At 48.5% G+C, this 12,495-nt stretch overlaps 1 protein-coding gene across 2 annotated transcripts in view; it reads right to left on the reverse strand.

Moving 5' to 3' along the window:
• Positions 1-6,956, reverse strand: part of SNX7 (sorting nexin 7) — a 56,420-nt gene extending 49,464 nt beyond the window's left edge. For both annotated transcript variants that reach the window (XM_054564798.1, XM_054564797.1), the window contains exon 1: positions 6,810-6,956. In XM_054564798.1, coding sequence (XP_054420773.1) covers positions 6,810-6,953 — 144 coding nt within the window. In that variant the 5' untranslated portion in view covers positions 6,954-6,956. The remainder of the gene's footprint in view (positions 1-6,809) is intronic.
• Between the last annotated feature and the right edge of the window lie 5,539 nt (positions 6,957-12,495).

Raw genomic sequence — 12,495 nt, forward strand, 5'->3', positions numbered from 1 at the left:
TGAGAAAACTTTAAAATATATCCTTAAAGTGAGTAACTGCGAATGTTCATTTCCACGCCAGCCTGACAGCCTCCCCGGGAAAGGCGGGATACAGACAAGTCCCTGTCGAGCCTACGACCCGCTGACCAGCCACCCGGCTGCTGAACGCCGCGTTCCGACCCCACCGGCAGCCCGCGGCGGGGCGCCCATCGGCCGCAGCTCTGCAGGGGCGTCCACCAGGACCGCGAGGACGCGGAACTAAAACTGCGCCGCACAGCTCTGCCAAGTCTGTTCTTCAGAGCGCGGTATGTTCAAATCTGGAGTCTCCTGACATCGTTTTTCAAAAACTAGTTGTAAAAATGTCCCCCATTGCTACTGTCCAATAAACAAATGAGACACTGTCGTCTGCACAAATGAACTGTAGTTCCTCTTCCTACGGGTCCCCACCGTGTGCCTGTCTTTTCCTTTCGGCCGCACAGCATCCTCCCCCTTCGCAAACACGTCGGCTGTGGCTTCTGCTGGCAGCCCCCCTTCCGCCCAGGGAAGCCACCAAACGCTCCTGCTGGAGCGGGTCCCCTGCTTGTGGCCAAGCCCCCCGATTGAGATAGGTGCTGTCAGCTTAAAGGGATTTATTTTTCAAAGTACAGGAAGGTTCCTAAAAAATGCCACTGTTGGGGGGTTTGTTTTTTTTTTTGTTTTTTGTTTTTTGTTTTTTTCTTTTGTTTTTTACTGTTTTGTATTGATTTCTTCTAAGACAATCCAAAGAGAAGATTTTGTCTAGGCTGACACTCTGCATAGCTCTGCCAACCAGCAATCATTCATCCCCATTGATTAAGACCAATTTGCTTTAATTATATTTGCCTCAGCATCCTGCTAGAAAAGACCAATACAATGCAAACTGAATTTACTGAAAACAGATCAATGACAAATTACAGTCATAATTGGGTCTATACACAGGAAAAAGGTCACGGGCCACGCCATTCACTAATGTATTTATTCCATAAACATCTAGATTTCCTGTTCTTTTCCCTTCCAGGAGTTTAAACTATTGAAGATAGACAAGCCACCAAGGTTTCAGAGAAAAGAAATGCCTATTGATAAGGTATGTATTTCATTCAGAATGAATTAATTCTGAGTTAATGTATTCAGAAATTATGAGAGTCAAAACAGTATTATGAGGCGCAGAGTGGACAGGTCATTCCGGCTGGAGGCGAAGAGGCTCATGGGCTGCAGGTGACCAAAAGGGTATTGTTTTGTTGACCTAAGAGCCATTAAAACAGAGACAGGAAAATACAAAGTTCCCATCATGGCACACAGACCAACCTAGATCAGTGCTTTTCCACTTGCAAGGTGCCAGCGAGTCACCGAGCCCTGCTCCGTGACAGACCCCGACCCACTGGGTGTGTGGTGAGTTCCAGCCCGCTCCCAGGGGATGGGACGCGTGTGGGGGGCAGACTTCGGGTAGCAAGGCTGCAGAGGACAGAGTAGTGAGGCGGGTCAGCCGGGCGCAGAGCCTTGAACGGCAAAACGCGGGGACAGGATCGGAGCTCCGTGCCCTAGAAACATGTTGGCTGTGAGCACACAGGATGGACTCAAGGGGGAAGAGCTGAGGTTGAGGCTTGAGGAGACTATGGAGGGCTCTCAGATGTAACCATGCAGACTGTAGCCATGGAAACGGAAGGAGGGCACTCATCCCGAAGACAGCAGGGTGATGACACGGATGGGGACATGGAGAGGGGGTGGAAGGGATAAGGAGAAGGTCGCCCTATGTATTCCACCCGGGATATCTAAGGAAGTGTCACCTCATTAGCAGAGCATTAAATGGGACAGAGCACACGCATGAGAAGAGGAACATGTAAGAATTAGGAAATGGCAGAACACAGTTCAGTTCGGGACGTAGGCTGAACGGTGAGTAGGACCATCTAATTAAGACTTTCCATTGCTCCTGCAGTTAAATTTAGGAGGAGAACACTGCATTTGTGACAGCCTCTTAATGTTGGAAGGGACAGTCCAACCGTCATGCTGCCCTCTTTTCTGGGACAGTCATCCAACTGGTACTAGAACATTCTTAGTGACAGAATTCATGACCGTGCTGAGTGGTCCCTGTCATGTTGGAACCTTCCATAAAAGCTCTTCCTTAAATTGGCCTACAACTTGTCTCTACATATTTTTGACCTCGTGGTTCTAGTTTTACCTCCGGTACTCGGTTCAACCCACCTGGATCATCCTAACTCTTCAAAAAAGACCCACGTCTTGCCCACGCAAAGGGATGTCCTGTCCTTCCGCAGCCTTCCTTCCCGGCCACGGCTGCCGTGCACACCGGTGAACCCCCCTTGTGTGGGTCCTTCCCGGTGGCCCATGCTGGCAGCTCCCTCACCTCCGCGCTCAGGCCCGAGCCCTCCGGCCCCGGCAGCACACGCGGGCGTCGGCCAATGCCAGGGCCCTCACCTCTGCCGGCCAGGGGACAGCCCTCCGCCATTCACTGACATCAACTGCCCATTCCCCTTTAAGATGCGAGGGTGGAGGGACCTCAGAAGTGAAAGGGACAGTTCCGATTACAGTCTGCCGAACACGCCAAGTGACCTTGGAGAGGCAGCGTCTGTTTAGACTCCAAATCACGTCTTTGTGTAAACCGGCCTTTCCGTCGGAAAACCGCGAGGCATGTCTGCGCATAGGATGGCCCTGCACACGGCCTCCCCGGCTCATTCTGAAATGTTCTCATGTGTGTTAATCCCACCGGGAACTTGAGGACTTTTCTTTCTTTTTTTCCTGCTTCCCTCGCCCCCTCCTCCTCCCCTGGGAGGAACAGAAAACAGTACTGACATTATCCAGAGAGGCCGATGGCAGGGAATGGAGCTTCTGGGGGAGGAATATCCATAGAACAGATCGGCCCCCTGCCTTATCGGTTCCTCTCCCTTAACCGTCATGCTGTGAGACCCTCTGAGGCCGGATCCCCACGCAGGTTCCCCCAGCGGGAACCCTGCACACCGGCTTTTCAGTGGGCTGGGCAGTGGAGACTGCACACACACACGTGATACATACACACGCACATTCATACATGCATGCACTATACCCATGTGCCACACACATGTGCACACATACATGGGTGTCCAGTGTGCGTGGGCTTTATATATGGCAGCAGGTCATCAAAGTGGGAAACTACTCCTTCGTTCAAGGGTAGTCCTTGTCTGCTCCTGAACTCTGCTCAAAACTCCATGAATAGTTCCTGTGTTATCTGCCTCCGCATAAGTCACTGGAGAGAATTCTGAGCCTCAGTGTGACCAGAGCCAGTGCAGGAACACAGTAGACACTGGAGATGGTGCAGAGAACAAATGGGGAAAATCAATACCCAAACATCCAATATCTTCTAAGCATGCGACAGACTTGCTGAATAGCACAATTATGTCCCTGCCCTGGCACACTGAATTTCTGGACTGAGAGACGGACTGGATGTCTCAACAACTATACCCAATTATTTTTCCAAAAATAATTTTCTCCACAAAAATAAGGGCCTTTCAAAACCATGTTCAAATAAACACGTCTGTCGTGATGTTTCTGATGCAGCATGAAAACAATCTCAATTTTCCATTATTCTGATAAAACATGATCACCTCTCTTCCCCCCCGCCCCCCACGCAAAGTGTTTATAAACGAAATACTAAATTGTTCCATCGCTTCGGTTGTTTTGCTGGAGGCTGAAATGAAGCCAACAGCTATACCTTCCAGAACTCCCTATTTGCTGACTAGTTTTAAAGACTATTTAGCTCTCCCAGCTTGAGGCCACCATGCCTGAATTCCACAACTTCTCGAAGGCGACTGGTGGTGATGAGGCAAGTTACAGCTGTAACGTCCCTGAACATCCTAGAGGACACGGGCCTCCTCTCATTTCGTGGCCCTGAGACCCGGAGAACAGCTGAGGACGAGCGCTGTCCTTCACCGAGGACCAGATACGCGTGTCCGTGTTCGCTGGGACCCAGTCGCCGATGCTCTGTTTCAAGGGCTGTTTCTTTTACACGTTATATTATTTAGTAAAAACATAAAGTCCATTTATTTTATTGCAACATATTCTTTTCCACCCAAAGGGGAACTTTTTCCTTTAAACGCAGAGCGATCGGCCCCTCTGTCTCACCAAAACGGCCGCAGGCCCCTGTCATCGGGCCCAGGTCCGACCTGCTCTTACACTCCCGCAACATCTCACCGTTTTCTTCTTTCGGAGCCTCGGTTAAGCACCTCTGCCTCCCGCCTGCCCCGCAGCCCCTGGAGACCGGGCACCATTTTCTCCCCACCGGATGATGGAAAACTGAGAACAAATCTTTTTTGTTGCACTTTCCCTCTCTCTTGGTTTGTGTTGCCATTGAGAGCATTTGCCCCATCTTCCACCTGGGCTCCCAGACTGTGACAACAGGAAAGGAATCTCGCATTTCTTCTTTTCCAAAGAACCCGTGGCCGACCGCACCTCATGTAAAAACACTTAATGTGTGTTTGCCAAGTCCTTGCACTATACTGTGGGGGGAGAAAATATAAGTCAAAGGCTCTGCTCTTTTGGAACAGGGGCACGGTATAAAATCACAAGTTATCTAAGGGGAAGAGGGACTACGGTTGTAAATGTAAACTAACCATGACAGTCGTCAGTGTGAAGGCACTCAAGGGCGCCGTTGGAGCCTTCGGGCATCATTCCCATACCACACCGCGGCGGGCTGGCCCGCGGCAGAGGTCTACAGAAATAGAGAGGCCAACAAAGAGGGCTTTCTTAAACGTGCCTGTTTAACTACCTGTGGTTAATGGTTGAAAATTCAATGTACTGAAATAGAAGCGGGCGGCTAATTTAAAATTTTCCAAGCATTCTTTTCTGACTTTCACCAGCACTCTGTGCTCACCTTTAATCTTTGTGACCAGCGTCTAGAGAGAGGCGGAGCTGGTTCTTAACTTTCGCTCAGCGCCTGACACCAGATAGGTCGCTATAAAACACTACGGGGCTGAGTGAAGCCAGGTGTACGGGGCGGAGGCCCACATTCTTTTAAAAAGAATGCAAAACATCACAGACAAACTTAGGTAGGAAAACACATTTACATTTACAATGTTAGAAAGATGGGGACAAATGCTTGGAGCCTGGGAGACCTAGCAGCCGTTCTTCTGAGGCAGCTGGAGGCAATTAGCAGAAATGCTCATTTACAACCGCTGCGGGGTGGTATTTTTCCCTGCTTAATCCCTTCACCTTTTTCACCCCGCCCCCCACCCTCCCCGGCAGCTGTCAGTCTGTCCTCTGTGTCCAGGAGTCTGTTTCTCTTCGGTTTGCTAGTTTGTGAGTTTATTAAGTTCATTAGATTCCACGTGAGTGAAATCACATGGTACTTGTCTTTCTCTGACTGGCTTATCGCACTTAGCATAACGCTCTCCAGGTGCCTCCGTGAGATTTCGCTTGAAGCCCGTATGGTTCTGTTAACCAGTGTCACCCCAATAAATTCAATTAGACTAGAATTGAAAACCACTTCTGGCTGCCACCTGTCGTTCCCTGCCCACCTAGAACACGTACAGCTCCCAGGAACTCCCAGCGTTTCCAGAGGCCTAAGCAAACGAACCCCTAAAGCTTCAACGTCATTAGCTTCACCTCAGGTCTGCCTGACACCCGGGGCTGGCTGAGAGTGGGCTGGGGCACTTGGAATCTGGGGCAAGCACTCATGTGACCCGCTGAAAAGGCTCCCATGTGACTCCGATCCAGAGCTGCCTCTCCCATCACCTGACCCCTCCCAGGCTGGAAGTTGCACAACGCAGAGCCGTCCAGGGCACTTTAGGGACTAAGAGCACCTTAGAAGGCAAGCAAAGAGGAGGCCAATTGTCCTTCACTGAAAATAAAGTGTGTGTGGAATAAAAGGCAGCGTTAACGTGTTGCAAGGGAATCTACCTAAGTCCATCGTCTTACAGTTTAAACCCACTGAAAGGTCAAATGACTTTAGCGAGCGAACAAGACGGCCGCTGGCCGACCACCTGCACTGCAGCCTGGCCCTTGTCTTCCACTTCCTTTGAAGGGGAGACAGAGTTTTACGCATTCGCCGTTTGGGCCGCAGTATAGCTGTTCACTTTCTAACTTCAGTCGTCCTCCCAGAATTAAGCAATGGTTACATCCGTTGCTCTGCCTGACACCTCAAGGTTGACACCTACCCACTGCCCTGGCGTCTTAGTAACAAATACCATGTTGTCACCTCACGTCTTCTACCAGCTCCGAGAAATGCCACCAGGGTGGCATTCGAAGGCCCCGCAAGAAAGGCATTTTTCTTTTGCAAAAAGAAATCGCACCCACAGTCCACACACACACTCTAGTCCACCACGAACCAGAGTCGGCTTCCGACTACACTACACGTTAGGAGGCCAGGGTCTTAGATGTCCCCTGGGCCAGAGGCTGTGGGTCTTGTGGCTGCGGCTGCTTGTCTGAGATCCTGGGCTCCGTAGCGTAGCTTCCTGTTGGACCCACGAACCTGCTTCTCCCTAAGAGGGGGCCCCGTGGCACCTAGCCCCGCTAGACTTGAGACGCACCCCGTACCAAATCCACAACCAGCCAGACTAGATCAGGCTGGCTGCGCCCGAAAGAAGCTGCTAGGGGCGGAGCACTTTGGGTCACCGCCTCCCGGTTCGGGCACTGTCCCCAGAAGTCCGCATCGGAGAAGCGAAGAGAAAGAGATCCAAGGGGCAAATCACAACTTTGCAAACTCCACGTAGCGACAGACCTGCCCCGCGAGAGGTCAAAGTGCAGGCAGAGAAGGGAGCGGCGGCAGGACCCACCCACCTCCCGCGCCCGGGGCGCACGGGAACTTTCGGGGGCGCCGCCGCGCTCACCTTACTGAACACCTCCAGGTCGTCCTCGTCCCCGTCCAGGTCCAGCACCTCGGCCGGCAGCAGGGCGGAGGGGCTGTCCCCGCCGCTGCCCCCCGCCGGGAGGCCCGAGGAGCACTCCGGAGCCGCGGGGAGCTCGCCCTCCATCCCGACAGTGCGCGCCCGCCGCCCGCCGCCGCCGCCGCCCTCCCGGCCCCCGAGCGCGCCCATTGGCTCCCGCGCAGCCCGGCCTCCGGCCCCGCTCCAGCCCCTCGGCCGCCGCGCAGACGCGGAACTGCCGCCCGGCTCGTCCCACCTGGCCCGGGGCCCGGCCGCGGCGCAGGCTCCGCTCGGGCGCAGGGAGGGACTCTGCTCTCCGAGGGCCGGGGCTTGTGGGCGCCCTGGCCAGGTCCCGGCACCGACGCGGCCCCGGCGGCCCAGCGAGCGTTTCCGCGCGCGCGTGCGCGCGCGGGGAGGGTCCTGGCTTGGCGACCCGTCAACTCAGCGGATCGGCGGCGGGGCTGGAAGGCGGCCACCAGGCTGTCCCGCCCAGAGAAAAAGCCGATACTGTATTTCCTGTGTGTTAATGGTTGCCTTTCTTCTTGGTGTGGTTTTCGACTCTTTCACTAAGGCCGATGCTGCGGGAAGAAAAAAAAAAGACGCGAAAAGCTCTTCTGTTTCGGCATTGATTTTTGACCCAGTGACCGGATTGTGTGGTCATGGGACTGTCAAGACAGGGAAGTTGGATTGAAAAGCTATTTTCAGCCACTTTCAAATGTAATCCTATATTCCGGGAAGCCTTCGTGAAGTTCATGAGCAAGAATCAGGGAGCAGGACTGGCCACTGCCAGCAAGAAATGACCTGCAGCCTCTGCCACTGCAGAGTTGTGATTAGTTGTTCGCTGCTTTTTATTTTTCAAAAAACCCCAAGCTCCCAAAGTCGTGGGAAAACTGAGTGCAAATTGATATATTTTGGAACTGTCCTCAGGCTTTGTTTCCCGGACCCAGGCCTGTTCTCCCAAAGGCCCTGGGAAGGGTGTCTGAGGAGTCTGCAGGCGGCCAGGGAGGGGCTGGCTCGGACTTGAAGTCTCAAACCGTTGCTGGCAAAAGACGTAGCCCAATGTTTAAACCTGTTTAACTTTAAACAGATTAAAGATAGATGTAAGGTAATTGGGGGGAAGCAGAATCGCCCAATTTCCGATTACAGGACAGGCCTTAATAATGTATTCCCTCTTAAGCAATCCGACGTTGCTCCCGTAGGTTTCCGCTCCTGCCACACTTCTCCGGTCGCAGTGGCCTCAGGCCCGTGACTGTCCAGTGTCCTTCCTAGGCTTTACGGCCCCTGGTCCCAAAATGCTGTCCCCTGCCCATCCTTCGGGAATTAACTACACGCCGCCCCCCCCTTTTCAGGATGACTTTGCAAGGGACCCAGTCTACTACCAAGTCAGCATTTCATTTTATTCCATCGTATCGATTGTATTTATTTCATGTAAATGCCTTACATTCTTTGGCAAACCGTAACATTATAAGGTTAGCGATTGCATTATTTATTAATAAACCGTGATATCTAATATAGTCGCTTAGAAAGCCCCCCTGCTGAGGCCTATAAGGAATACGAGTTATTAAAAGACGATTTTTTCCTCTCCCTCTCTAAGCTCATTCTGGCCCCTAAGGAAGTTCACGGTTTTCTCCCGCAATCCGAAGCGGGAACTCCTTTGGACACCGCGACTCAGGGCATTGCCAGAGAGCACAGAGCGCGGCTCAGGAAACGGGCAGAGCCGACCCGGCTGCGCCGTCGGGAACCATGGGGAACGCGCCGTAGACCTGATGGGGCGCCCACGGCGCCGCCTTTGCCGACCGCGGGCCGCCCCACCACTTCCGCAAACTGCCACGGCCGCTGAGGCCACGGATGCCAGGCGCTGTCACCCACGTTGGCAGGGCAGCCGTCTCTGCCGCACGGTCCGATTTCTCCGTGTTCACAGTTCTAGTTTCCAAATCCAGGAGGCCAGACCTCCTTGGGCCCCACCCATGGCCACGTCTCCAGGAGGTTCCTAAGTCAAACAATTTTCCCAATATGGAAGAGCCGCATTCATGCTGCTCAGCCAAAAAAACGCCACACAAACAGAAACCCTACTGTGCTTCCCAACATTCATAAGACGTTTCCTTACACACGTCTTTTCACCGGGTTCCTCAAGCCCCGAGGAATACAGTCCCCAGCTCCCCAGAGGAAGAGACGCCGCACCTCCCCCAGGGACAGCTCAGGTCTGCCCCGAGTCCCCTGCCTTCCCATGGAATAATGAGTTCGCCCAAGGGTGTGTGGCTTCAGAAGTTGCCATGCACTAGATCCATTTTTTTCAGAAGCCATAACCCAGTTTATCAAAAGTCTGAACCAAGAGGTCCTGAGGTGCCTGTGACTTGCAGGAACATTGTATGCATCACAGTGACATGCAAAATGGCTGGTAGAGTCAATGTTACACAGCGTCAAATTGGTATATTATGTTCTAAAGGTCCTATTGTTAGGTGCTCATAGAAATGATCGCCTATTAATTTTCCGTGTTGGCATATGTGTTATTTTTTTTCCCCAATGAGATCACTAGATGCCAGTGAAATTATTGCTGAGTACCATCGAAAATAAACAGCCTCAACTGAAGTCTGGCCATACAGACCTAACGTGAGAAAGTTATTTTAAAACAGAATATGGTTTCTAAGGCTCTTAAGAGACTCCAGAGTGTCCTTTTCTGCCTGGGTGTCTGCAAGTCATAGGCTCGGAGAGGCCATCTTTTTCTCGTCTATGGGGGAGGGGTAAATTTTCTCAGAAGTGTCATATCTTATGTGTCAATCAGCTTCCGAATAAACAACAGCATATGAGGGAAATGTTCTCTATGTGGGTTGAGGTTGGTAACAGGTGTATAAATAAACATTGGACAAAAACCCAAAGGCCAGAGGGAAGAGATGCAATCGTGTGGTAAGGTGCTATGCTCAGGGTAGAGCGGGGAAGCCTCAGGTAGAGGCAGACTGTGCAAAGTTATGGGGGGGGGGTGCTGTAAATGCTGGGTCAACCACCACAACGATGGGGCACAACGTTTAATGAGTCAGCAAAGAAAATGAAAGGAAATAATAGAAAATGCTCAAGTCATAATAAGGCAAAAAGAGGGGAAAGGAGAAAAAAGCAGGAATGACAAATAGAAAATAAATAGTAAGAAAAAAACCCAGATGGTATAAATAGAAACAAATGCTGCTGCTAATCCAAAGCAAGCTAGTGTAGCTATATTAAAATCAGAAATGGTAAATTTCAAATTAATATAAATGTTATGCTTTAAAAAGTAACTTCATAATGATAAAGGTGTCAATTCACATGAGATAACATTCCTAAACATTTATGTACCCATTAATGGAAATTGAAAATAATGAAGCAAAACTCAGCAGAACTGTGAGAACTATTGAGATAAATCCACAATTACAGGGGCTGATTTCAGCTGCCCTCTTGCTGAATGGATAAAAGAAGTATTTGGTACAATGGAATGCTAGACCAGTAAAGGTAAAGAAACTCAAATAACACTATCCACTAACCAGACCTACAGACCTTTCTGAAACACTTTACCCAGAAAGAGCAGAATACATACGATTTTCAAATGCACACAGGACATTTGTCAAGATTGCCATATTCTGGGCAATAAAACAATTCTTTCTCAATTTAAAAGGATTGAAATCATTTGAAGTATGCTGTCTTACTGCAATGGAATTAACTGGAAATCAAAAATTAGAAACCTCTCTGGAAAATCCCCAAATATTTGGAAACTGTTTTCATCAAAAAATACTACAAAGAAGTAGAACTGTTAGGAGATCTCTATAAGAGTGAGAGAGAGAGGTTGAGATTTTAAGGACTTGCCTCTTTGGCTGATGGGATTGTGGGGACTTGCATACTTGGAATCTGTAGGTCAAGCCAACATTCAGCCTACTAGGCATCCAGGTGGGAGCTGATGTTACAGCCTTGAGCCAAAGGGTGGGAACTCAAGCAAAATATCTAGGTTGCAATCTGGAGGTAGAATTCTTTCTTCTTGGGGGTACCTAAGTCTTTGCTCTTAAGACCTTCAACTCATTGCATAATATCTACCCAATTATGGAGGATAATAGGTTCATAATTAATTTAGGTCAACAGATTATAAATGTTAATTACATCTAAAAAATACCTTTACGGCAACATCTAGACTCATGTTTGCCCAACTAACTAGTCACTATAGTCTAGACAAGCTGACAAATAAAATTCACCGTCACAGGAAGTAAATAACATACCTGTAAATTACCCATTGGTCAAAGAAGAAATCATAAAAGAAACTAGAAATTTTTTTTGTGTAAATGAAAATTAAAACAGGTGGGATCAGCAAGAACAGCTCTTAGGGATAAATTTATGCCACTGAACATTAATGTCGGAATTGAATGAAGATCCTAATCAATTACTTCAGCTGCAACCTTAACGAACTACAATAAGAAAAAGAGGAGCATATGAAACCCAAGTAAATTAGAAGAAATAATAAAGGTCATAGTGAAAATCAGTAAAATATAAACCAGAAATGCCTATTATTTGAGATCAGTAAGACTGATAAACCTCTACTCAGATCAGCCAAGTAGAAATTAGAGAAGATACAACTTATCAATATCAGGAATAAGGCAGATAAAAGTTTAACTCCTTCAGATACCAAAAGGATGAGGGAATTTTATGAAAGCCCATGTTATTTAAATCAACAAATTATATGAAATTTAATTGGTAACCTTCTAAGAAAAGGAAAAGAGGGAGATAAAGCTCTAAAGAAATAATTAAAAAGAAATGTCCTCCCCAGATATTTTATAGAATGTTCAGTGGTTTAACTTTATTTGGTGTTTTCTCATGACTAGATAGAAGTTTGGCAAAGAATGCCACAAAGATAAAATGTTTCCATATCGCATGTGCTCTTTTATAATCAAACTTTCCCCCCATCTCTGTCCCAGGCAATCACCGATCTATATCCTCTATAGTTTTGTTTTTCACAGGAAGTCATATAAACAAAATCATATGCCTTATAGACTACTTAGCTGGCTTCTTTCACTTAGCAAAATGCATTTAAGCACTATCCATGTTTTTATGTTAATCAGTTCATCACTTTTGATTGCTGAGCAGTCGTCCATAATAACACTCACTCATCGAAGGACAACTGGATTGTTTTCATTTTTTGGTAATTATGAATAAAGCTGTAAACATTCTTATACACACTTCTTTGTGAAACAAAGATGTCAGCTCATTTGGATAAATACTTAGCAACAGGATCATTAGGTTTGTCTTGTAAGTGTCTATTTAACTTTATAAGAAACTGTCAAGTCATTTTTAATTTTGGTTAAGTCCAATACATTAATTTTTATGAACTGTGTTCTTAGCATCATATCTAAAAACAATTTGCAAAGCCCAAGATCATACATATTTTTAAAACAAATTTATAGTTTGAACTTCCACAGTAACATCAGCCATTCCATGTGAGTTTATTTTGGGGTCAGGGGTCAGCTTGGCTGACCTTCAGGCTAGGCGCACTGTCTTGCACTGGGTCATCTTAATCGCTGCTGAAAAGACTGGGCCTCTTCCATCCAGTTGGCTTTGCATCTGTGTCAGAAATCAGTTGATTATATTGTGTGGGTTTATTTCTGGGCTCTTTCTTTGTTCCACTGAACTGTGTGTCTACTTT

Source organism: Pteronotus mesoamericanus, unplaced genomic scaffold (assembly GCF_021234165.1).
Source record: "Pteronotus mesoamericanus isolate MK-2021 breed Mesoamerican mustached bat unplaced genomic scaffold, CSHL_Meso_final scaffold_99, whole genome shotgun sequence".
Classification (NCBI taxonomy): domain Eukaryota; kingdom Metazoa; phylum Chordata; class Mammalia; order Chiroptera; family Mormoopidae; genus Pteronotus; species Pteronotus mesoamericanus.